General features: G+C 41.4%; 1 protein-coding gene across 1 annotated transcript in view; it reads left to right on the top strand.

Annotated features, from left to right (window-relative positions):
* The window catches only part of LOC140729830 (uncharacterized), a 167914-nt gene that overhangs the window by 113748 nt on the left and 26301 nt on the right, over nucleotides 1-27865 (top strand). Inside the window, exons 33-39 of the mRNA XM_073050043.1 lie at nucleotides 3428-3675; nucleotides 6231-6414; nucleotides 11121-11346; nucleotides 12312-12490; nucleotides 22254-22326; nucleotides 22783-22883; nucleotides 23012-23043. Coding sequence (XP_072906144.1) covers nucleotides 3428-3675; nucleotides 6231-6414; nucleotides 11121-11346; nucleotides 12312-12490; nucleotides 22254-22326; nucleotides 22783-22883; nucleotides 23012-23043 — 1043 coding nt within the window. The remainder of the gene's footprint in view (nucleotides 1-3427; nucleotides 3676-6230; nucleotides 6415-11120; nucleotides 11347-12311; nucleotides 12491-22253; nucleotides 22327-22782; nucleotides 22884-23011; nucleotides 23044-27865) is intronic.

The raw sequence follows: 27865 nt of genomic DNA, 5'->3' as shown, positions 1-27865 counted from the left end.
ACCTGCCTTCTCGCCAAATCCTTCGATGCCCTAACTGATCAGGAAATGATCAACTTCCACCTTAAATATACGCACAGACTTGGCCTCCACTGCAATCTCTGGCAGAGCATTCCGCAGATTCACTACTCTCTGGCTAAAAAAATTCCTCCTTACCTCTGTTCTAAAAGGGAACCCCTTAATTTTGAGGCTGTGCCCTCTAGTTCTGGATACCCCCACCACAATAAACATCCTCTTCACATCCAACTTATCCAGTCCTTTCAACATTTGGTAGGTTTCAATGAGATCACCCTGCATGCCAAATGCTCCTCATATGATAACCCCTTCACTTCCAGAATCAGCCTCATGAGCCTCCTCTAGACCCTCTCCTATGACAAGAAATCCTTTCTGAGATATGGAGCCCAAAACTGTTGACAATACACCAAGTGCAGTCTGACTAGTGTCTTATAAAGCCTCAGCATTATCTCCCTGCTTCTATATTCTATTCCCCTTAAAATAAATGCCAATGTTACATTTGCCTTCTTTACCACAGAGTAAAACTGTAAACACAGGATGGTGATGCTGGTGTTACCCACACGGGACGGTGACGGTGGTGTTACCGTGCACAGGACGGTGACGCTGGTGTTACCTACACAGGACGGTGACGGTGGTTTTACCGTGCACAGGACGGTGACGGTGGTGTTACCTACATGGGCTGGTGATGGTGACGTTACCTACACGGGACGGTGATGCTGGTGTTACCTACATGGGACGGTGACGGTGGTTTTACCTACATGGGATGGTGATGCTGGTGTTACCCACACGGGACGGTGATGGTGGTGTTACCGTGCACAGGGCAGTGACGGTGGTGTTACCTACATGGGCTGGTGATGGTGACGTTACCTACATGGGACGGTGATGGTGGCATTACCTACATGGGGCAGTGATGACATGAGAAGTAGAGTTGTTATGTTGCCGTTGTAGAAAACACTGGTGAGACTGCACTTGGAGTATTGTGTTCAGTGTTAATTGAACTGCTAATGGAAAGACAGTATTAGACTGGAAATAGTGCAGAGAATACTCCCTTTGATAGATCATGCAGTGAAATCCTTACAAGCAATAATCGCATATGGAAGCAGTGTTTCCACCGAAACTGTAACTTTAGTTGACCTACTAATTCATTACTGTGCAGAGTTCATGATTACTAGAGTTGAACCCTCTTTGTTTCAGTGTGTAATTTGGCTGGCAATGAAGAGTGTAATAAACAAAGTGAGATAAACTGCTAGGGCTCTTCTAATCCCTTGAGCCAATTGCAGTTGCATTAGTCACTACCCTCTGAGTGAAGAAGCTTCCCCTCATGTTTCCCTTAATCATTTCACCTTTCACCCTTAATCGTCTCACCCAATCTCAGGAGAAAAAGCTAGCTTGCATTTATCCCATCTATGCCCCTCATAATGTATACCTCTATCAAATCTCACCAAAAATCTTCTATGTCCTAGGGAATAAAGTTCTAACCTATTCAATCTTTCCTTATAAATCAGTCCCAGCAACATTTTTGTAAATTTTCTCTGCATTCTTTCAATTTTATTTACATCTTTCCTGTAGGTAGCTGACAAAAACTGCTTACAATACTTCCAACAAAGCCTCACCAATGTCTTCTTCAACTTCAACATAACATCCCAACTCCTGTACACAATACTTTACTCTATGAAAGCCTGAAAGATTTCTTTACCACCCTAGCCAGAACCAACAGGCCCCGGGACAGCTTCTTCCACCAGGCAATCAGACTGATTAATTCACACCGATGCAATTGTATTTCTATGTTATATTGACTGTCCTGTTGTACATACTATTTATTACAAATTACTATAAATTAGACATTGCACATTTACAATAGATTTACAATCTGATAATACAGAATCTGAGGCCACAAACCAGGCACGCCCAGGATCCTCTTCAGTTTGCGTATAAGGAGAAGGTGGGAGTGGAGGATGCTATCACGTATTTGCTGCACAAATCACTCTCTCACCTAGAGGGGGTCAGTTGTGCTGTGAGGATTACATTCCTTGACTTCTCTAGTGCCTTTAACACCATCCAGCCCAAGATCTTAAGGCACAAACTAACGGAGATGGGAGTAGACTCTCACATGGTGGATTGGATAGTGGACTACTTGACAGATAGACCTCAGTACGTGCGGTTGGGAGACTGTAGGTCTGACACGGTAGTCAGCAGCACAGGGGCGCCGCAGGGAACCGTACTCTCTCCGGTCCTGTTCACCCTGTACACATCAGACTTCCAATATAACTCGGAGTCCTGCCATGTGCAGAAGTTCGCTGATGACACTGCCATAGTGGGGTGTGTCAGGAATGGACAGGAGGAGGAGTATAGGAAACTGATACAGGACTTAGTGATATGGTGCAACTCAAACTACCTGCGTCTCAATATCACCAAGACCAAGGAGATGGTGGTGGACTTTAGGAGATCTAGGCCTCATATGGAGCCAGTGATCATTAATGGAGAATGTGTGGAGCAGGTTAAGACCTACAAGTATCTGGGAGTACAGTTAGACGAGAAGCTAGACTGGACTGCCAACACAGATGCCTTGTGCAGGAAGGCACAGAGTCGACTGTACTTCCTAAGAAGGTTGGCGTCATTCAATGTCTGTAGTGAGATGCTGAAGATGTTCTATAGGTCAGTTGTGGAGAGCGCCCTCTTCTTTGTGGTGGCGTGTTGGGGAGGAAGCATTAAGAAGAGGGACGCCTCACGTCTTAATAAGCTGGTAAGGAAGGCGGGCTCTGTCGTGGGCAAAGTACTGGAGAGTTTAACATCGGTAGCTGAGCGAAGGGCGCTGAGTAGGCTACGGTCAATTATGGATAACTCTGAACATCCTCTACATAGCACCATCCAGAGACAGAGAAGCAGTTTCAGCGACAGGTTACTATTGATGCAATGCTCCTCAGACAGGATGAAGAGGTCAATACTCCCCAATGCCATTAGGCTTTACAATTCTACCGCCAGGACTTAAGAACTTTTTAAAAGCTATTATTAATGCTTTTTGAGATAGTGATTTAGATGCATATCATATTTTTTACTGAGTTAAGTATTGTATGTAATTAGTTTTGCTACAACAAGTGTATGGGACATTGGAAAAAAAGTTGAATTTCCCCATGGGGATGAATAAAGTATCTATCTATCTATCTATCTATCTTTAGTCAGAGATGTAACGTAAAGAGTTTTACTCCTCGTATAAAAGGATGTAAGTAATAAAGTAAATTCAATTCAATTCAAACCTGTGACGCCACTTTCAATGAATTACAGATCTGTATTCCCAGATCCCTTTGTTTTACCACACTATGAAATATATCAAAAGCGGAGCTGATATATTCTTGAAGTAAGTTATTGATGTATTATTACTGAGATTTAATTCATATTACATTTTATCCCCACACAGGTTATTGTAATGGATGGGGAGGCTCACATGTTGTTACATTTGATGGTCAGTATTACAGTTATGAGGGAAGCTGCAGCTATGTTCTTGTGGAAGAAACAAGTCCATCCCTTCAAAATTTTGGTGTTTACATTGACAATTACTACTGTGACACCCAAGACAGTCTTACCTGTCAGCGTGGTATTACTGTAAAATTTGAAAATCTTAACATACAGGTCACGAATATCAATACAAATGGAATTCAAAATCTGGTAACTATCATTATTTTGATTTTCCTGTGTTGAGCAAGGTTGGCTGATATAATGCAGAGATATAGTTGAGTATCAGATATTGTATTAATGGCAATATGAATGGGAGCACAAGCAAATATTCCAAATTTAAAAAGGTTAATTTTAAGTTTTAATGTAAAAACAGGACTAATCAGGGTCTGAATATCAAGAGCGTGGTTGCAAAACTAAGTGCATAATATTTTCACTTGCAAAGCAGAAATAGCCATACATTCATTTAAAAAACTACAGGTAGAAAAAACAGATAATGGATAAAATGAAGACACTTAAAAAAACTAGCAGTATTGCTGTATCAGTCGATCAGTCAAGTAGACAAGATTCATTCTTGGCTGCTGAAGTTGGTAAGAATGGAAATTATGAAGACATCTGATCTTCCTTAAAAAGATTAATTTTGGAAATGTGAAACTATATAAAAAAGGAATATAACTAGTAGCCAGCAGGATAACTTCAATGGTTATTGATGTATTTTTCAATTAATCTGTACAAAATAAAATGGTATTTGAAAAAAAAGCATAAAAATCACATGTTATAGTTAAAGGCAAATAGTCCTTAATTTAGTTAAAGTGATGGAGAATAGTGCTGTTGCTGTGAAAATGGACATTTAACAGGCTTTTGATAAGCACTATGTAATAAACCTATTTGAAAAACTAAGGTCCGTGGTATTGTCTATGTGGTATAGACCAGGAACAGAAAGAGCTGTGAAGAGAAACTTCTTGAAGGAAGAAGGAAGTGGTGTTTGCCTGGGCTTTCTAATCTCAGATTTGCAGAATAATTTCAAAAGGACTGAACTTGATAAGCCACTGACACGCTGATGTACATCACAATTGCAATCTAACTGCATCTATTAAATTGCATAAAACTGGGATCGCAATCCCAAATACTGATCGGAAGCAGTGCCTTGTGCATGCTGATATATAATGCCATCATAACGTGGAATGGAGTGGGGTCAGAATAAGTCACATCTATTAAATATCTGAAAAAATGTTTATTGGCCTGTAAAGTTAAACCCCTGACCCATAGTAGTTAAAAGGCTTAGATTAACTGGCAACACATATTTAAATTTAACCTTATAGGTGAAACAAAAAAAGAATTATTACACTGAGCCAATAAGTAAACCACTTGCATTAAACGGGCCTGAGAGAAGCTGGGACTTTCTTCTAACGGCTGTGAAGGTTAAGACTTTTGTTGAGACTGTTAGAAAACCTTAATAAGGAGAAGAAGGTCCGAGTGATACAAGAGTTACCATGCAGGCAGAGGTTCAAGGTATCAATTTATGACTCTAAGAGATAATTGTTCTGCTGATAAACTCTCCTCAGGCTTCCAGCTGGGTACAGGTTTCAATTTTAACTGATGTTTCAATGACAACCTTTGCCATCTTCATCAGGGATGATGCCTCGGCATGTCTAGTCAGGTGGTATATACCCCCATTGTCCATCTCTCCTGATTGGTTAGTACTCATCCAATCAGGTTTCCACTGTACCATCTTGTCTCCAATTGAATTCCAGTTCTTACTTAGAGTGAGACCTTCATCTTTGTTTTAATTCTTTTTTCTAGTTTTATTTCAATGGTTTCCTTCACCAGATGGTCCCAAAAGCCATTGGCGCAGCACAGTAGTTTTGTGCTGAAGTTAATCCTAGGGCCATTGCGAATACAATGTTCCGCTACCGCCAATTTCTCTGAGTAACCCAAACGGATACATCTCCTGTGCTCCTTGATGCAGGTTTCCACTGTGTGCCCCATCTGGCTGGTACATGCTGCTCTGCATTCACAAGGAATCCTGTAAACACCAGCCATCCTGAGTCCCAGGTCATCTCTGACCTGCATAAGCTGTGATTTGAGCTTCCTTATGGGTTGTGAATGGCATTAATCCGGTGTTTCTTCAGGATCCTGGCGATCCTTCCAGAAACTGTGGAAATATGGGAAAGACAGGCGGTAGTGATGGGTTCCTCCTTGCTGTTAGGTTTCCTGGTTTTTCTGTTGTCCCTTTTAAAAGCACAATTGATTTCCTTCACCCTGTAGCCATTCTGTAGGAATGTTGCGCATAATCATCTTATTTCCTTGTGGAAACTCTTTGGGTCCAAAATAGTTTTTGCACGGTTAACCAAAGTAGTGGCAAAACTACTGCACTGTGCCAATGGCTTTTGGGACTGAGGATGAAGGAAACCATTGAAGTGAAACTAGAGGAAAAGAATTTGAACAAAGATGAAGGTCTTGATCTAAGTAAGAACTGGAATTAGATTGCAAACAAAGTGGGGCAGCAGAAACCTAATTGGATGAGGACTAACCAATCTGGAGGGATAGATGACAGGGGTATAAATACCACTGGACTAGTCATGCCTAGGCATCATCCCTGATGAAGATGGCAGAGTTTGTCATCAAAATGTTGGTTAAAATTGATACCTGTGCCCGGCTGGAAGCCCAAGAAGAGTTTATTCATCATATATGCCAGGAAAGCACTAGATCTTTTTTTAACTGTTCTGATTCTTCTAAAATTTCTGAAACTTTGCTTTGTTATGCAGGTAACAATTAATGGAAGTATTGTGTCACTTCCGTACTTAAGAGATAACATGAGGATCTTCAGGTCGGGCATTAACATAATGGTTCATATTCCCAAAATAAAAGCTCTCATCACCTCCAGTGGTTTAGCTTTTGCAATTAAACTTCCAAGTGAACTATTTGGAAATAAAACACAGGGGCATTGTGGTAAGGATGAAGATTGTTTTACAGACTCTTTAAGTAAAACATTTAGAATAAGAATGTAAGAAATAGAAATTATTTACAGCTGATATTTTACCTCAATCACACAATTATCCCTTCATTCTAAGAATCTATTGAGCTCTGTCTTTTAGTAATTTCAGCTACTGAGACATCTAAAGATCCCCTACCTTCTGGGTAAAGAGTGTCCCTCTCATCGACGTACAAAATGCTTAATTCTGTTATTCTGAGACTGTGAGCCTTAGCTTTGGACTCCCAGCAGGGGAAACCTTCGTACTTTGTCTATCCTGTACCCAACATCACTTTAGCAAGTTTTAATGAGACCAAAGCTTATTTTTTTGAACAAAAGTACAGGTCTAATCTGCCTAATGTCTCCTCACATGACCTACCCACTGCTCAGGAATTAATCAGGGAACATTTAGCAGACTCACTCAACAGATTTGTCCACGGGATATCTATGGCAAAGAGTCAACAGTCGATGTTTTGGACCAAGACCCGAGACCCTTTCAGCCCAAAAAGTCGACTGTTTACTCTTTTCCATAGATATTGTCTGGTCTGCTGAGTTCCTCCAGCATTTTGTGTGTTTTGGTTGGATTTCTAGCATCTGCAGACTTAATTGTGTTCAAATCTATCCATGGTATTCCAGTATACTAATACAATAGAAAAAAACTATTCTTTCAAGTTGAATATGCCATGTGAAGTGTTTATCTTCCTCATAATTAGGAAGAAAAGAAAACTAATATGGCTAATATCGATTACCTCTTGCATTGCTAAAGACTGATATTGACAAAAACTCACAAATAAGTAAATTATCTTCCCTTGAATTAGATGAATGATGTGCGACACCAGTAGTTGAATACATAACCGGATCTAAATACATTCCCTTCTAAATGGAGCAGGCATTTCACAAGAATTTTGAGGAATAAATACTTGAATTGCTAACTCATGAAGGATATAGTGTTGGCAAATGAGATTAATGTACATGGGTACTTAACATTTGTTGTGACATGGTGGGTTGAAGAGTCTGTTTCTGTTATACTTATTTTTGCAATTAGACAAGGCATTAGTGAGTACTGTGCTCAGTTTTGGTGGCCATCATAAATGGAAAAGCGTGCAGAGAAGATTTATAAGGAAGCTGATGGGACTTCAGGACCTGAGTTACAGGGCAACTGGTTAGGAAAGGACTTTATTTCTTGGAATGAAGAATAGTGGGTGATCTTATAGAGATGTATAAAATCATGATAGGTACAGATAGGATAAATGCATATAGTCTTTTATTTATAGGGAAGGGAAACTGAAAGCTAGAGGATATAGGTTTAAGATGAGAGGGGAAAAATTTAAAAGGAATCTGAGGGGTGACTTCGTGCAGAGAATGGTGAGTGAATGAAATGAGCTGCCAGATGATGACGTTGTGCCAGGTACAGTAATAACTTTTAAAAATTAAGGGAAAGTATTTAATTAGAGTAAGAGGAATTATGATGCTTTTAGACAAGAATTGGGGAGCATAAACTGGGAACAGATTTACTCAGGAAAATGCACAACAGAAATGTTGAGGTTGTTTAGAGAGAACTTGCAGGAGGTTCTTGCAGGAGGTTCTGGGTGTTGTTTTTTCCCCATTGAAGCGAGAAAAGAATGATAAGGGGTAGGAACCATGGTTGACAAGCAATGTGGAACATCTAGTCAAGAGGCAGAAAGAAGCTTACTTAACATTTAGAAAGCAAGGATCAGACAGAGCTCTAAAGAGTTACAAGATGGCCAGGAAGGAGCAGGAGAATGGATGTTGGAGAAATAGAAGGGGGTATGTGAAGTCTTTGTTGGGTAGGATTAAGGAAAAGCCCAAAATGTTCTACACATATGTGAAGAACAAGAGGATGGCCAGATTGAGGATTGGACCACTCAGGGATAGAGGAGTCTGGAGTCAGAGGAGCTACAGGAGGTCATTAATAAATTGCTTACTTCAGCATTCATCAGTGAGAGGGACATTGGCACATGTGAGGTCACTGTAAACAGGCTGATATGCTTGAATGTGTCAATGTTAAGAAAGAGCGTGTGCTGGAATTTTTGTGAAACATTAGAATAAATAAGACCCTGAAGCCAGACAGGATATACACTAGGTTTTTAGGGTGTGTGATGGGAGAGACTGCTGTGTCTTTCAATGATGATCTTTGTGACACACTGGTCACAGGAGCAGTACTAGATGAAAAGAGGGTGGCAAATTTTACTCCTTTGTTCGAGAAGTGGAATAGGGGATAAGAGCCGTGAGTCTTACTTAAATGCTGGGAAAATTATTGGAGTAGATTCTTAGAAAAAAAAATTACAGGCATTTGGAGAAGCATAGTCTGATAAGAGACAGCATGGCTTTGTGAGGGGCAGGTCTTGTCTCATGAGCCTGATTGAATACTTCAAGGATATAACAAAGCACAATGATGAAGGTAGAACTGTGGATGTGCTGTATATCAACTTGAGGAAGGTATTTGATAAGGTTCCCAGTGGCAGGCTAATTCAAAAAATCAAGAGGCATGGGATTCAGGGAAGCTTGACTGTATGGATACAGAATTAGTTTGCTCATAGAAAGCAGAGGGTGGTAGTGGGGGGGGGGGGCGATTCTGCTTGGAGACTGATGACCAGTGGTGTTCCACGGGGATCTGTTCACCTACCACCCCATGAGCCTTCACAACCAGCATGTCATTGTCTGAAATTACTGCCATCTTCAATGGGATCCTACCATCAAATACACCTCTTTCCCCACTCTGCACTTTCCACTATGAGCTGTGATTCCCTTATCCATTCTTTCCTCCCCACTCATCACTTGGTATTATCTGTCCAAGCAGAATAAGTGCTACACCTACTCATTCACCTCCTCCCTCGCCTCCATTCAGGACCCCAAACAATCTTTCCAGATGAGGGAACACTTCACACCTTTGCTCCATCCACAAAAAGTAGGATTTTGTAACGACCAACAATTTTAATTCTCGTCCCCATTCTTATGCTGGCATGTCAGTTCATTCCCTCCTCTACTGCTATGATGTGGCCACTTTCAGGCTGAAGAAGCAACACCTTATATTCCACCTAGGTAGTCTCCAACTGGATGGCATGAACATCAACTTCTCCCCTTCCTTTTTCTTCAATTCCCCGCTCTGCCCCCTTACTTTTTCTCTTTTCTTCACTCACCTATCATGGACCCCTGGTGCCCCTCTTCCTTCCCTTTCTCCATTGGTTCACTCTCATATCCTTCTTCTCCAGCCATTTACTTTTTCCACCTATCATCTCACAGCTTTTTCTTTCATCCCCCTTCCCCGTCCACCTGGCTTCACCTATTCACCATCGAGCTTGTACTCTTCCCCTCCCCCACCTTCTTACTGGCCTCTTCCCCCTTCCTTTCCAGACCTGAAGAAGGGTCTCAGTCCAAAACATTGACTGTTTATACATTTACATAGATAAGACCATAAGATATAGCAGCAGAATTAAGCCATTTGTCTTATCAAATCTGCTCTACCATTTTGTCATGGCTGATCCATTTTCCCTCTCAGCTCCAAACTCCTGCCTTTTCCCCATGTCCCTTCATGCTCTTCCTAATCAAGAAACTATTAACACCTGCCTTAAATATATCCAATGACTTGGCCTCCACAGCTGACTGTGGCAACAAATTCCGCAGATTCACCATTCTCTAGCTAAAGAAATGCATCCTCTATTCTGAAAGGACGCCACTCTATTCTGAGGCTGTGTCCTCTGGTCTTGGACTCCCCCACATAGAAAACATCCTCCCCACATCCAGTCTATCGAGGCCTTTCAGAATTCAAAAGGATTCAATGAGATCCCCTTTCATTCTGAGTTCCTCTGAGGTGGTGCATGACCTGCTGAGTTCCTCCAGCATTTTGTGTGTGTTGCTTTAGATTTCTGGCAACTACAGAATCTTTTTTATTCATACTAAATTATAAACACCAGAGACTGCAGATGCTATTATTTGGTACAAACAAAAATGAACTGCTGGAGGAACTCAGCAAGTCAGGGAGCATCTATGGTGGGAAATGGACAGTCAACATTGTGAATTGAGATCCTTCATCTGGTCTCAAAGATAGAGTGGAGGCAGTTGGTATAAAATGGTGAGGGGAAGGGATGAAGCATGAGCTAGATACATCTATTTTTTCCAGCTCCTGCCTTAACCCACTTGCTCAGCTTGTTATACTGGAAATTACCACTGGTCTTTCAACCCAGATAAAGGTTCTTGACCTGAAATGTCACTGTCCACTTCCTTCGCAGATGCTGATGACCACTGATTTCATCCAGCAATCCTCTCTGAACAGTCACCCATTGCAGCAACAGCATAGATCCTACAGAACTTCCCTTACTTGTATCACTAAAAAGAAACTCAAGTAGCCCTATGTAGGTCTTTTCAATGGATGAAGTAAATAATGTTCATACATTCACAGAAAGTTACTAGAATAGGCTGTAAACACATTCAACTGTGTAATAACAAGTCTCAAATAGTCATGAGATTGAGATGTGATATATGACTGGATACAAAGATACATTCTTATATTTCCAATCAGAGCAGCCATACTGGAATTAAAATATATAAAGACCTTTAAAGCCATGGAGCATATGTTAGTTGTAATACACTGTTTACATATTTTGTGTAAGATGTATGTGATAATATTGATAAAATAATGTTTGCTGAACATCTGTTTTCTTAGGAACGTGTAATAATATTCAGAATGATGACTGTATGCTGCCCAGTGGACAGATAGTATCCTCCTGTTCTGAAATGGTTGATTACTGGCAAAACAAAGATCCCAGTAAGCCGGGCTGTAATGGACCATCCACACCACTGACCACAGCACCACCTCAAGTGACAATCCTTCCTCAAGCAACTCAACAACCTTGCAGATCCAACTCTCTTTGCAAGCTCATTACAAGCAAGTAAGAAACTATTCGATCGTCAATATCTCAGGTTACATCAGCTCTGAGTTTTTGGTTGGTCAGGGAATTAAATAAATTGTCAAAACTTGTTAATGCAACTGTATAGATGATTACGATAATCCATGTTTGAAGAGGTAATTCGTTGAGACAGGACAGGGAAAAATTAGATGAAGTGGGTGTCTTATTATGTGTGTATAATATATATAGTTGTCTCTCTCGGGGTCCGAGGAAGACTACATCGTGCAGGGTGGCAGTGTTTTTTTTAAAGAGGCCGAGTTGCAAACTCGATATCAACTCAGCACAGATGGAGAGCACACTCGGGGGTGGCCTGTCACCGGATCGAACTCGGGAACCTCCGTTCTTGAGCCCGACACTGATCTCACTGCACCGCCAGCTGACCTTGTTGCACAATGTAATCAGTGCGTGAAAGATATTAAAGTGGAAAAGCTTTGCACAGCGACGATCCCACTCTCTCGGCCTCAGAAGCAGGTGTGAAAAATAAAGAACTTAAAAAATCATAATAGTGGGAATATCTGCAAGGTAACCAAACAACTTGTCTTGACTCTAAGAACATAAAAGTATACGAAACAGAATGAGCAGTAGGCAATTCAGCCCTTCCTGGTCAGAGGTTGAGAATGGAGGCTGAAGGTGAGGCTGTCAGCTCTTTAATGAGTTGAGTTCAGCACTTGACCAGATGCAATCATCTACAAAGATAGAATATGATGCACAAATTAGGAAGTGGGCTTTCTCAGAAGAAATGTGGAAGCACCGGGAATAACATATTTGTTCAGCGGAAGTTAGAGCAGGATTTTGTTTGGGACAAATGGAAATCCATGCTCTATGACCTAGGAATTATAGAGGACAGTGTAGGTGAAACTTTACTCTTTACCTATTACTGTTTTCATACCAAGAATAATAGTTTTTAATTATTTTTTTCAAACATTAATAATTTTCATTATTTCTAGGCTATTTGAAAAATGCCATGCCTTTGTTCTACCAGACTCCTACTACCAGGCATGCGTGCATGATGAGTGCCTGACAACAAGTACCTCGGTAGTGTGTGCAAGTTTGCAGACTTATGCAACTACATGTATGGCTCACGGTATTTGCATTGATTGGAGAAATTACACACATGGAGAATGTCGTAAGTATTCTCTGTACATCAGGCAGAGCCAATAGGTCAATAGGTCCAAATTAGTATTGATATTTCAGTCACACCTTCATCAAGTTCTATCAATATCTCCTCCTGCTTCTTTCTCTTGTTTATCAAAATTCCCAGTTAATGCATTAGTGCTGTCTACCTCAACTGTCCTTTGTAACAGTGAATTCTCACACACTGGATAAAAAAGCCTCTTCGGATCACCTACCAGGTGATTACCTTATATTCATTGTTAAATTTATAAACATTTGAACCTAGCCATTTCTAATACCAACAACATATCTAACATCAGTGATCTCTGGTGATTATTGACAAGCATCATGGGAGCAGTTAGGAAGGGTTTAAACTAATTTGGCAGGGGGATGGGAACTGGAATGATAGAACGGAGGGGGGGGGGAGAAAACAGAAATAAATTTAAGATAGTGAACAGTCAAGATATCAGAGAAGACAGGCAGGTGATGGGGCAAATTTGCAGCCATTGGGTTGACTTGCAGTGCAATAAAGTTGCAGTGCAATCAAAGCAAAAAGAACCAAATACCGGACTTAAGGTGTTATACTTAAATGCACGCAGCATAAGGAATATGTTGGATGATCTTGTCATACAGCTACAGGTTGGCAGGTATGATATTGTGGCCATCACTGGGCCATTCATGCTGAAGGATGCATGTTTCTGGGAGCTGAACGTCCAAGGATACACGGTGTATCGGAAGGATAGGCAGGTAGGCAGAGGGGGTGGTGTGGCTTTATTGGTAAGAAATGATATTAAATCATTAGAAAGAGGTGACATAGGATCGAAAGGTGCAGAATCTTTATGGGTTGAGCTTAGAAATCACAGGGGTAAAAGGAACCTGATGGCAGTTATATACAGGCCCCCTAACAGCTGCAGTGATGTGGACTACAAATTACAACAGGAAATAGAAAAGGCTTGCCAGAAGGGCAGTGTTATGATAATTGTGGGGGATTTTAACATGCGAGTGGATTGGGAAAATTAGGTCGGCATTGGATCTCAACAGAGAGAATTTGTAGAATGTCTATGGGATGGCTTTTAGAACAGCTTGTTGTTGAGCCCACTAGGGGATCGACTGTACTGGATTGGGTATTGTGTAATGAACCAGAGGTGATAAGAGAGATTGAGGTGAAGGAACCCTTAGGAGACAGTGATCATAACATGACTGAGTCCACTGTGAAATTTGAGAAAGGGAAGCTGAAATCCGATGTTTCGGTATTTTCAGTGGAGTAAAGGAAATTACAGTGGCATGAGAGAGGAACTGGCCAAAGTTGACTGGAAAGGGACACTAGTGGGAAGGATGGCAGAGCAGCAGTGGCTGGAGTTTATGTGAGAAGTGAGGAAGATGCAAGACAGATATAGTCCAAAAAAGAAGAAATTTTCAAATGGAAAAAGGATGCAACCGTGGCTGACAAGAGAAGTCAAAGTGAAAGCAAAGGAGAGGGCATAACAAGGAAGCAAAAATTAGTGGGAAGACAGAGGATTGGGAAGTTTTTAAAAGCTTACAAAAGGAAACTAAGAAGGTCATTAAGAGGGAAAAGATGAACTATGAAAGGAAGCTAGCAAATAGTATCAAAGAGGATACTAAAAGCTTTTTCAAGTATACAAAGAGTAAAAGACAGGTGAGAGTAGATATAGGACCGATAGAAAAAGATGTTGGAGAAATCAGCATCAGCAGTATACCGGACACTCTAGGATGTCAGGGAGAGAAGTGTGTGCAGTCACAGTTATGACAGAGAAAGTACTCAGGAAGCTGATAAGGGTAGATAAATCTCCCGGACCAGATGGACTGCACCCTCGTGTTCTGAACGAAGTAGCTGTGGAGATTGCGGAGGCATGAGCAATGATCTTTCAAAAGTCAATAGATTTCTGGCATGGTTCCGGAGGACTGGAAGATTGCAAATGTCACTCCGCTATTTAAGAAGGGGGCAAGGAAGCAAAAAGGAAATTATAGACCTGTTAGCTTGACATCGGTGGTTGGGAAGTTGTTGGAGTCGATTATCAAGGATGAGGTTACGGAGTACCTGGAGGCATATGACAAGATAGGCAGAACTCAGCATGGTTTCCTTAAAGGAAAATTCTGAGGAAATTACAAGTAGGCTAGACAAGGGAGATGCAGTAGATGTGTGAATTTGGATTTTCAGAAGGCCTTTGACAAGGTGCCGTACTTGAGGCTGCTAAACAAGATAAATGCACATGGAATTATGGGAAAGTTACATATGTGGATAGAGCGTTGGCTGATTGGCAGGAAACAGAGAGTGGGAATAAAGGAATCCCATTCTGGTTGGCTGCTGGTTATCAGTGGTGTTCCACACGGGTCCATGTTGAGGCCGCTTCTTTTTACGTTGTATATCAACGATTTGGATTATGGAATAGATGGCTTTGTGGCTAATTTTGCTGATGATACAAAGGTAGGTGGAGGAAAACAGAGGAAACAGAGAGTCTGCAGAGAGACTTGGATAGATTGTGGGAATGGGCAAAGAGTGGCAAATGAATTACAATGTCGGAAAGTGTACGGTCATGCACTTTGGTAGAGGAAATAAACGGGCAGACTATTATTTAAATGGGGAGAGAATTCAAAGTTCTGAGATGCAACGGGACTTGGGACTAAGGGAGTCCCTTAAGGTTAACCTCCAGGTTGAGTCGGTGGTGAAGAAGGCGAATGCAATGTTGGCATTCATTTCTAGAGGAATAGAGTATAGGAGCAGGAATGTGATGTTGAGGGTCTGTAAGGCACTGGTAAGACCTCACTTGGAGTACTGTGTGCAGTTTTAACTATATAACCATATAACAATTACAGCACGGAAACAGGCCATCTCGCCACTTCTAGTCTGTGCTGAACACTTACTCTCACCTAGTCCCACTGACCTGCACTCAGCCCATAACCCTCCATTCCTTTCCTGTCCATATACCTATCCAATTCTTTTTTAAAATGACAATATCGAACCTACCTCTACCACTTCTACTGGAAGTTCGTTCCACACAGCTACCACTCTCTGAGTAAAGAAGTTCCCCCTTGTGTTACCCCTAAACTTTTGCCCCCTAACTCTCAACTCATGTTCTCTTCTTTGAATCTTCACTACTCTCAATGGAAAAAGCCTATCTATGTCAACACTATCTATCCCCTTCATAATATTAAATACCTCTATCAAGTCCCCCCTCAGCTGTCTATGCTCCAAAGAATAAAGACCTAACTTGTTTAACGTTTCTCTGTAACTTGGGTGCTGAAACCCAGGTAACATTCTAATAAATCTCCTCTGTACGCTCTCTATATTGTTGACATCTTTCCTATAATTTGGTGAGAACTGTACACAATACTCCAAATTTGGCCTCACCAATGCCTTGTACAATTTTAACATTACATCCCAACTCCTGTACTCAATGCTCTGATTTATAAAGGCCAGCATACCAAAAGCTTTCTTCACCACGCTATCCACATGTGATTCCATCTTTAGGGAACTATCCACAATTATTCCCAGATCACTCTGTACTACTGCATTCCTCAATGCCCTACCATTTACCATGTATGTCCTATTTTGATTAGTCCTACCAAAATGTAGTACCTCACACTTATCAGCATTAAAATCCATCTGCCATCTTTCAACCCACTCTTCTAACTGGCCTAAATCTCTCTGCAAGCTTTGAAAACCTACTTCATTATCCACAACGCCACCTATCTTAGTATCATTTGCATACTGACTAATCCAATTTGCCACACCCTCATCCAGATCATTAATATATATGACAAACAACATTGGACCCAGTACAGATCCCTGAGGCACACCACTAGTCACTGGCCTCCAACCTGACAATCAGTTATCCACCACTACTCTCTGGCAATACCTAACAATTGAATCTTCCTAACTAAACTTCCGTGTGGAATCTTGTCAAAGGCCTTACTGAAGTCCATATAGACAACATCCACTGCTTTACTCTCGTCAACTTTCCTAGTAACCTCTTCAAAAAATTCAATAAGATTTGTCAAACATGACCTTCCATGCACAAATCCATGTTGACTGTTCCTAATCAGACCCTGTCTATCCAGATAATTATATATACCATCTCTAAGAATACTTTCCATTAATTTACCCACCACTGACGTCAAACTTATAGGCCGATAATTGCTCTTAGAACCCTTTTTAAACAATGGAACCACATGAGCAATACACCAATCCTCTGGCATCATCCCTGTTTCTAATGACATTTGAAATATTTCTGTCAGAGCCCCTGCTATTTCTACACTGTTACGTTCCCCAGTAACCGGGTAGTTTTCCAGCAAAGATAGATGGAGCCACCGAAGCCGGATGCTACTATTTTCAAACGTTTTTATTTATAAAGGGGCACAAACGTATGGTTAATACAAAACATTCAGATCATATACGTCGTCACAACTCAATCTAAAGCACAGGTATAGTAATAATCAATCAGAAATAAGCTCTACAGTTGTCTAGGGGTAATGTAGATATATATTGTTTACTGGATATTTAAAAGTCTTTTTGCGGTCACTGCAGTTCCACCAGCCGCCGTCGGTTGTGGTGTCGCGTTGGTGCACTTTTGTTAGAAAGAGAGAGAGAGAGAGAGATGTCATTAAACAGCTTCACCTGCCCGGGTCCCTACGGAGCACCGCCGTGGAATCAGAAGAGCAGGCTTCCTGGTTGTTAGTTAAAAGCGATTGTCCGTGATTCCATCCACAGACTCCCGATCCGGAGTCTAACGCACGTGGTTTCCTTCAGAATGGCGTCCCGCTCCGACAGGAAGCACTACTGTGTCTTCTTCGTGTGTCTCCTTGGTGCGTCTGAGGCCCCGCCTCGGCAGCCCACCTTTTTATCTGGACTGGCAGGGTTGTAGATGTCCATCAGGGTAGGGGGGCGAGGCAATCCTTCCCCCATCACCCAACTCACAGATTTTGCCCTGAGATTTTGCACGTAGGCCAATTCCTTATCCCACAAAGGTGTCTCCCAAGACAATGGCTATGTCCGAGGCTTTTGTCTTGTTGAGCGACCAGCCCACTTTGCCCGAGGGCTTTACACGTGGTTTTCATGAGACAATAGTCAAAGAGTCGCTTTATTCTGCTTCCCTGGGGAACATGGTCTTCAGCATGTCTCCCTCTCTCTCTTGGGTCATTTGACCCCCCCTTGACTAGGGCTCTTGCGAATCTCACAAAGGAGGGGGCTGGGGTCATAACAACACTAACTTCCCTCAAGATCCTAGGGAATATCTTGTCAGGTCCTGGAGACTTATCCACTTTTATATTCTTTAAAAGCACCTGTATTCCTCTTCTTTAATCATCATAGTTTCCATAACTACCCTACTTGTTTCCCTTACCTTACACAATTCAATATCCTTCTCCTTAGTGAATACCGAAGAAAATAAATTGTTCAAAATCTCCCCCATCTCTTTTGGCTCTGCACATAGCAGTCCACTCTGATCCACTAAGGGACCAATTTTATCCCTCATTATCCTTTTGCTATTAACATAACTGTAGAAACCCTTTGGATTTATTTTCACCTTACTTGCCAAAGCAACCTCTTGTCTTCTTTTAGCTTTTACTTTTGGGCTCCTTATTTAAGAAAGAATGTGCTGACATTGGAGAGGGTTCAGAGAAGATTCACTTGAATGATTCCAGGAATGAGATGGTTAACATAAGAGGAATGTTTGACCGCTCTTGGACTGTAATCCTTGGAGTTTAGAAGAATGAAGGGTGACCTCATAGAAACATTTTGAATTTTGAAAGGCATGGACAGAATGGATGTGGGAAAGTTATTTCCCATGGTGACGGGGGGTCTAGTATGAGAGGGCATGACTTAAGGATTGAAGGGCGCCCATTCAGAACAGAGATGAGAAGAAATTTTTTTAGCCAGAGGGTAGTGAATCTGTGGAATTTGCCACAGGCGGCAGTGGAGACCAAGTCACTGGGTGTACTTAAGGCAGAGATTGATAGGTATCTGAGTAGCCAGGGCATCAAAGGTTATGGTGAGAACACTGGGGAGTGGGTCTAAATGGGAGGATGGATCAGCTCATGATAAAATGGCAGAACAGACTCGATGGGCCGAATGGCCAATTTCTGCTCCTTTGTCTTATGGTCTTAAGGTAAGATCTCATATAGAAAGAAGTTGGGGAGCCAATCATAGCAAAAGATGAGTTCTCAAACACTTTAGCAATTGAAATAATTTTACTATTTTGTAAATTTAATTGTTTCCAACAATCAAGATTAAAAGAAGAACTACGTTTGTGAGTTTTTAGAGACTGGATAAGCTGGGTTAGTTATCCTTGGAGCAGAAGAGCCTGAGAAAACTTGAGTGAGATTTATAAAATCTTGAGGGGCAACACTGGTAGATACTGGGAAACTTTTCCGTAGAGCAGAGATAGCTAAACCAAGAAGAGGTGGGATTAGGAAGAGGTCTAAAGGAGACTTGAGGATGACATTTTTTCACCAACAGTGTGGTTACAATCCAGATGGCAGCACATTTAGGAAATATTTATGCAAGCGTTTGGGTTACTTAAGTGTGGAAGGCTACTGGCCAAGGGCTAATAAATGCTATTTGGATAATTAGGGTCACAAGAAACAGTCGATCATGAAATTTGCAGCAACAAACAACCTGCTGGGGAAACTCAAAAGGTTGTGCAACATCTATGGTTGGAAAGCAATTGTTAACAATGCAGGATCTTGTCCTGTAAGATGCTGCTTCCTTGCCTTGAAAAAACAACACACAATTAAGGATCTTTCTCACTCCATCATTCAGTGCTGATCTCTCAAATTGCCTTGTTAAAGACCTTGCACTTCATGAGTTTACTTGTTCTGGGCTTTCCCTGTATCTACAACACTGTATTTATGCATTTAGTTTTATTTTATTTTTACTACCTCAATGTACTATTGAAGTCAAGGTCTGCCTGAATGCACTCAGACAAAAAGTTACTTACTTTATTTCGACACCTGTGATGATACAAAACTCAAACTATAAGACATAGGAGCAGAATTAGCCCATTCATCCTATTGTGTCTGCTCCACCATTCCACCATTGACTAATTTATTATCCCTTTCAGCCTCACTCTCCTGTCTTCTCCCCATAATCTTTGATGCCCTTACTAATTGAGAACTTATCAATATCCGTTTTAAATATAGCCAATGATCTAGATTCCATAACTGACTATAGCAATGAATTCCACATATTCACCACTCTCTGATTAAAGAAATTCCTCCTCATTTCCATTCTAAAGCAACATTCTTGTACTCTGACGCTGTGCCCTTTGGTCCTGGACTCTCCCATTATATGAAAAATCCTCTCCATGACCACTCAGTCTAGGCCTTTGTTTAGGTTTTAATATGATGCCCCTGTATTCTTCCAAACTGTAGTGAGTACAGGTCCAAAACCATCAAGCACTCTTCATTAGTCAATCCTTCATTTCCAGGATCGCTCTCATGAACTCTTTGGACCCTTTCCAATGCCAACACATCATTTTTAACCTTTACATACTGTTCGCGTCAAATTTGACCCGTTTTGATATTTAACAGCAGTAAAAACACCCTAAATGCCATTTTTTTAACTGAAATTTGATGAATGAAATAAGGTGACCCAAAATGCGCAGAAATGAAAATATTTAAAAATTTTATACTTTTGTACAGGTGCTACAAATTTTTGTACATTGAGGCTGTTCAGGGACAAATTTGACCCGTATCTATTGAAATGGAGTTTAGTTAGGAAGATTCAGTCGCTAGGTATACATGGTGTGGTAGTAAATTGGATTAGACATTGGCTCAATGGGAGAAGCCAGAGAGTGATAGTGGAGGATTGCTACTCTGAGTGGAGGCCTGTGACTAGTGGTGTGCCACAGGGATCAGTGCTGGTTCCATTGTTATTTGTCATCTATATCAATGATCTGGATGATAATGTGGCAAATTGGATCAGCAAATTTGCTGATGATACAAAGATTGGAGGTGTAATGGATAGTGAGGAAGGTTTTCAAAGCTTGCAGAGGAATTTGGACCAGCTGGAGGAATGGGCTGAAAAATGGCAGATGGAGTTTAATGCGGACAAGTGTGAGGTATTGCACTTAGGAAGGTCAAACCAAAGTAGAACATACAAGGTAAATGGTAGGACACTGAGTAGTGCAGTAGAACAGAGGGATCTGGGAGTACAGATACATAATTCCCTAAAAGTGGCGTCACAAGTAGATAGGGTCATAAAGAGAGCTTTTGGTACATTGGCCTTTATAAATCAAAGTATTGAGTATAAGAGTTGGAATGTAATGGTGAGGTTGTATAAGACATTGGTGAGACCAAATTTGGAGTATTGTGTGCAGTTTTGGTCACCTAATTACAGGAAGGATATTAGTAAGGTTGAAAGAGTGCAGAGAAGGATGTTGCCGGGACTTGAGGAACTGAGTTACAGAGAAAGGTTGAATAAGTTAGGACTTTATTCCCTGGAGCGTAGGAGAATGAGGGGTGATTTGATAGAGGTGTATAAAATTGTGATGGGTATAAATCGAGTGAATGCAAGCAGGCTTTTTCCACTGAGGCTAGGGGAGAAAAAACACAGAGGTCATGGGTTAAGGGTGAAGGGGGGAAGTTTAAAGGGAACATTGGCGGGGTCTCTTCACGCAGAGAGTGGTGGGCATGCGGAATGAGCTGCCAGATGAAGTGGTGAATGTGGGCTCACTTTTGACATTTAAGAAAAACTTGGACAGGTACATGGATGAGAGGGGTTTGGAGGGATATGGCCCAGATGCAGATCAGTGGGACTAGGCAGAAAAATGTTTCGGCATAGCCAAGAAGAGCCAAAAGGCCTGTTTCTGTGGTGTAATGTTCTATCTAGATCTCTGAAACATTAATTAAGGAATAATCACACATTTATTAATGTCAGATAGGCTACTTATACATTCTAAATAGATCTGTGGTTCAAAATTTGGTATAGACACTTGTTATAAGGGGATTCTTGTGCCGGGTCAAAATTGACCCGGACCAAACTGTGAAGGTATAGAATATGAACAGTATGTAAGGGTTAAGATAAGGAACGCAAAACTGCCCACAATACTTCAAGTGCCTTATAAAGCCTCAGCATTACATCCTTGCTTTTTATATTTTAGTCCTCATGAAATGAATGTTAACATTGTATTTGCCTTCCTTACCACTGGGATTTGCAATTTAACCTTTAGGGAATCCTGCATGAGGGCTCCCAAGTCTCTTTGCACCTCTGATTTTTGAATTTTCTCCCATTTAGAAAATAGTCTAAGCCTTTATTCCTTCATCCAAAATACATGACTATACACTTCTCTACATTGTATGCTGTTTTCCACTTCATGTCCATTCTCCTAATCTGCCTAAATCTTTCTGCATATTCCATGCTTTTTCAACACTACCTGCCCCTTGATACTTCTGCATACTTTAATATCAATACTTCTAGAATTAAAGCAGCTTCAAGACTCTTCTGGAGAGAAGTACTAATTAACCTAGAATTGTCTCCTGATCTCTTGGGTTCATTCACTTCAGCAGAGCAACTATGTTTGCGTGCAGATTACCTGGTAGTTCTGTTCAATGAGAGATCCACAGGCAAAGTGGCTGGTTAAACATCTGTCTTGATACAATATGCCAAATTCTGGTTAAATTAGCCTGTGATTTCATAAAAAGAAAAAAATATGGCTTGGTTTTAATTTCAAAAACATATATTCTGTTTCATTGTTTTAATCTTTTAACTTCTACTAATTTTTCTAATAGTCTGACAAGAATTTTTTTTTTGAATATAGCTTTTGATTGTCCTTCAAACAAGATTTACAAAGCATGTGGGATCTTTGAAAAGGAACATACTTGCAGTTCAAGGTAAGTTATGATCATACTGTTTTTAAAACTAAATGTATTAGTAATTACAAACAAGAGAAAATCTGCAGATGCTGGAAATCCAAGCAACACACAGGGTGCTCTGACCTGTGAGCAACACAGTGACAGTTTCCTCCTGTCACCAGACAACATCCTAAACTCCGGCACTGTCTGTGCAAAGCTGCACACAGTCCTTGTGGCTGGGTGGATTTCCTCTGACAAACAAGAGAAAATCTGCAGATGCTGGAAATCCAAGAAACACACACAATGTTGGAGGAACTCAGCAGGGCAGGCAGCATCTATGGAAAAGAGTACAGTTGACATTTCAGGCTGAGACTCTTCAACCTTTTATGTGTTGTGTGTATGTGTAATTAAGTAGTTTTAATATATTTAAAGTATTTATACTCAACAGATGGGATTACTGTTTGGTATTAATATACATACATGTATGCTTTTAAGCTATTCAGATTGGACTGGTCTTAACTTATCAGAAGGATGTTTTTGCTCACCGGGTACTATCCTATTCAGCCCTGACTCCAACCTTTGTGTTGATAAATGTGGTAAATATTGTAACTTTTTAATTTCTTTGAATATCTAGCTTATTATTTTTCTACTCCCAAAATCAAAATCTTTCAATTTAAGGAATCTTTTCAAATTTATGTAAGAGACTGTATGTTTGCTTTTACAGGATGCCTTGGACCTGATGGGTTACCCAAAGAGGTATGTATTTGTTATGTTTGTTCTTTAACAAATACAAACTTTGTGTGGGTTTAAGCTGGGTGGTTGGGATCTGTCTGTCCCGAAGGACAATGGGTGACAATGATTGTCATCACAAGCCTGGCCGGAAGGTATGGAGATCCTGAGATGCCCAGTTGTCAATACCTTCCTCTCGGCTTCATCGGTGCAGTCCAAAGGAAAGCTTATGAAGCAATATGTTTGGCACCAGCTTGGCTGCAGGAGCTGCAGAAGGATGTTCAATGATGTCCAGTTGCCTTAGGGGCTCCACTCCAGACCTGCTCCCATAGACCTTGTCTCTCCTGAGGCTGCCCACAAGGCAGTGGGGCTATTTACCCATAGCTATGGATCTGGTTCATGAGCACCAGGCCACGTCCACATGCCAGTGGTCTTGTGTGCTACGTGTGCAGGGTCCAGACCTCCTCCACATCCTCTAGTTCAGCCTGAGTCTGGAAAAGATTTCAGTTTCCATGTGTCACCAGTGAGGAGGGACTGCATAAGGCTTGCTGTTGGAGAGGGAGAGACTTACATATTCAGCTCTCCTTTTCGCAAGACTGCTAGCCAGTGGTGGAAACTGAAAGTACATCACAACAACCATTTTGATGCCATAATTAACACACATTTATTCACAGGACACTACAATCATGGCTTTTAGTTGCACACTTTACAGTGCACTCCCAGTTCACTTTTGCACACTGGGAAATGACGTACTTTACTATGTACACTCATAATAATACATCTTTCCTCTTTAAAGTTAACAAACACAATACTGTGCCCTCAAACTTGTAAGAAACAATAATGCTTTCTAACGAAGATATTTACATTAACTTCAATTGTAATGAGCAAATGAGTCCTGTTTTCACCTAGCCACTCTCAATCCAACTCTGTGGTGGCTTAATGATCCCGTTTGGAGTGCTATCTGTTTCCACAGATGTCTTGTTTTCACTTGCTGCATTAATACCACTGTCCTTTTGAGAACTTTGTGTTCATTTCTTTCATATCCCTCAGTCAAGATCCTATCTGTTCATCTCAGTTCTTGTTCTTGCCTTGTGACCATAATTCACTCCACATGCCTCATAATGGAGCCCTGGACTACATCCATGTTCCAACTGATTCTGTCTCAATTCACAGAGCTCCTTCTGTGTATCAAAGATAACAACTCCTCCTGTTGGTTTGTGTTGAGCTGATGCTATTGTTCTGACCTTTGCGTCTGTGTGGTCTTCCAACTTTCCTTTTTATTCTTAGAACCATAGAACATTACAGCACAGAAACAGGCCTTTTGGCCATTCTTGGCTGTGCCGAAACATTTTTCTGCCTAGTCCCACTGACCTGCATCTGGGCCATATCCCTCCAAACCCCTCTCATCCATATACCTGTCCAAGTTTTTCTTAAATGTCAAAGGTGAGCCTGCATTCACCACTTCATCTGGCAGCTCATTCCACACTCCCACCACTCTGTGTGAAGAAGACCCCCTAATGTTCCCTTTAAACTTTCCCCCCTTCACCCTTAACCCATGACCTCTGGTGTTTTTCTCCCCTAGCCTCAGTGGAAAAAGCCTGCTTGCATGCATTCTATCTATACCCATCTTCCTCTTCAACTTCAGAGAGGATTGTGGAGATATTTTTTATTTCCAGTCTTTAACGTGGAAGTCGAAGGGAGACAGATTATGAACCAAAACTGCATGATGTGGAAGCAAGACTAATGACTTCATCATCATGATCACTCTGTTCACCACTGGCATTCTGTCATGCTGGTGTAGCTGGTACAGATGTCTATGGAAGATGGAGGTCTTGTCCTGTTCTTGCGTAATCTCTCTGGATCTTTCATGAATGCTGTTACAAGTTTCTTGATTTACATCGGGTTAGCATCTGAGCCCCTCAAAGATATCTGCATAGTGAGTGAGGTGTGATCATCTTTGGTCTGTGAAGCCACAGTTGAATAGGCTGAGCTTATCACATGCACTGAGACCTATTATTGACTATACTTGCTTTTCAACGATCAGTAACTGAGCCTATAGGTGCTGTGCCTTGTGCAGCCCCCTTTTACTGGAATGTTCTCTCCAGTATAGCCAGTCACTTTTAATTTAACTGAATAAATCTTGCTCTTTACTTTGAGAGCCTTGTAATCATCCATGGACAACAGATTCACCTGGGATTTAATGTCAAGCTTGAAATGGAATTACTGTCTCATTCATAGTCACTGGAACAATCTATTCTGTCTACAATCTACAAAAACTTCCTCAATTTCCACATCAACACTGTGCACCTTCCTCTTGGTAGCCTCAGCTTTGCAGTACTTTGCAAAATGAATCTTCTTTCCACACTTATATACATAAGCACATAAGCAGGGCACATCTTTGGAATGTGATTACCTCCACATTTACTGCATTTGCTCTTTGAGTCTGCCTCTTTGCTTTGCTGTTGCTTTGGAAACACCATGTGCTCTGCCCCTCTGATTTCACAGCATGTGCTGTTGTTTCTGCTCTGTGCAGCTCCTTAGCTTGTGCTTGTGTGGTTTTCACCACAGAGTTTTCTAACGTTAAATCTTTTTCTTGGATTAAACTTTTTTTGAGCCCATTATCTGGGATTCCACAAACTATTTTGCCTCTGGCTAGTGAGTCTCTCAAATCTCCAAACTCATAGGACTTACTCAGTGTGTAAAGCTCAGCTAAGTATTGGTCAACACTAACACCTTGTTTCTGGTCACAGGAAAAAGATTTATATCTTTTAAATCTGACATTTTAACTTGGGACAAAATACTCCTCAAATTTTGTCATCAGTGTCCAATATCAAGGCTGTCTCATCAAATTGAAAGCTGTTGTAGATATCCAAAACAACTTTGTCAATTACATGCAGAAAAATAGACGTTTTTAATCTTTCCTCTGCACCTCCAGCTCTACTGGCCACTAAACATATATTTGCTGTTTCCAGTTATCAGTTAGGATGGCAGTAAACTACATAGGTGCGGGAGGACTTAGCTTATCCATTGAGGGAATTTTTCAGGCTTCTCTCACCTCAGTCTCTTGGTGAACTTTGAGACAACGTGCTCTCTTGCTGGCAGCTTCTCTCCGGTGGAACCTAGCATCTCTTTCTTAGTTGCTCGTGATATTCAGTTACACCTCATATTTAGATCTCACGCCAACTTCTGACACCATGTTCTGTTTGTTCTTCAATGAAGACAAAGTTTGTGTGGGTTTAAGGTAACACATATCTACTCACAGGACACTATAGTCATGGCTTCTTGCTCAACACTTCAGCTTGCATTTCCAGTTCACCAAAGTCACTTCTGGTTCCAGCTGAACTGCCTACACTGCACACTGGGAAATGAAGTTCTTTCTTATGCACACACATAATAATACAGCATTTAATAAATTTATACTCTCATTAAAACATTTGATTACCAAGTTTACTCAGTGCATGAGGGAGACAACTGACAGTTTACTAATCCACACATAGCAATGTTCCAAAGATACATGTTAAAGGATCACTGTTGTTGACTCAGAGGTAAGCTTTCTACTATAGTCACTGTGGTACTGAGAGACCGCTGTACTCTCAAAGATGCTACACTTCAGACAGGTAACTACAATGAAGATATATCACCACTTTCCAGTGGATATAAACGATCCATTGTGCTTTACAAAGTGCTCTGACCTGTGAGTAACAGTTTCCTCCCATCACCAGACAACATCCTAAACTCTGGCACTGTCTGTGCGAAGCTGCACACAGTCCTTGTGGCAGGGTAGATTTCCTCTGACAAACAAGAGAAAATCTGCTAATACTGGAAATCCAAGGAACACACACAATGTTGGAGGAACTCAGCAGGGCAGGCAGCATCTATGGAAAAGAGTATAGTCAACATTTTGGGCCGAAACTCTTCGTCAGGACTGGAGAAAAAAAGATCTTCAATAAAAGGGGCTTCTCTTCCTCTACCATCAATGCTGCCCTCACCCCATCCTCCCACCACCCCACCAGGAATAAAGTTCCTCTTGTCCTCACCTACCACTCCACCAGCCTCCATGTCCAGCAAATAATTTGCAGTAACCTTCGCCATCTGCGAAGGGATCCCACTACTAAGCACATCTTTCCCACCCCCCCCACTTTTTGCTTTCCACAGCTCCCTACTCAAGTCCTTGTCCATTTGTCCCTCCCCACTGATCCCCCTCCTAGCACTTACCCTTGCAAGCAGAACCTCCTACACCTCCTCCCTCACTACAATTCAGGGCCTCAAACAGTCCTTCCAAGTGAGGTGATACTTCACCTACGAGTCTGTATCTACTGTACCCGGTGCTGCCGGTGTGGCCTGTCTATCAGTAAGACCCGACGTAGATTGAAAGACCATTTCACTGTATACCTACGCTCCATAGAATACGTACACAATGCTGGAAGAACTCAGCAGGTCAGGCAGCATCCGTGAGAAAAGAGTAGCCAACATTTTGGGCCGAGACCCTTCATCAGGAATGGGAAACGTTGGCTGCTCTTTTCTCACGGATGCTGCCTGACCTGCTGAGTTCTTCCAGCGTTGTGTACATATTCTTTGATCTACAGCATCTGCAGTTGTATTTTTGTGTTTTGATACCTACACTCCATCCGCCAATTTAGTTGAGGCCACACTCAGGCTGCAGGAGCAACAACTTGTATTCTGCCTGGGTGGCCTCCAACCTGATGGCATAAACGTCGATTTCTTGAACTTCCAATAATGGCCCTTCCCCCTTCACCATCCCTCATTCCCATTTCCCTCTTTCACCTTATCTCCTTACCCACCTATCACCTCCTTCTGTCCTCTCCTACCAGATTCCTCCTTCTCCAGC

The sequence above is a fragment of the Hemitrygon akajei genome, chromosome 6 (genome assembly GCF_048418815.1).
Source record: "Hemitrygon akajei chromosome 6, sHemAka1.3, whole genome shotgun sequence".
NCBI lineage: Eukaryota > Metazoa > Chordata > Chondrichthyes > Myliobatiformes > Dasyatidae > Hemitrygon > Hemitrygon akajei.
The sequence above is the reverse complement of the archived record's forward strand: the minus strand, read 5'-3'. Positions and strand labels throughout refer to the sequence as shown.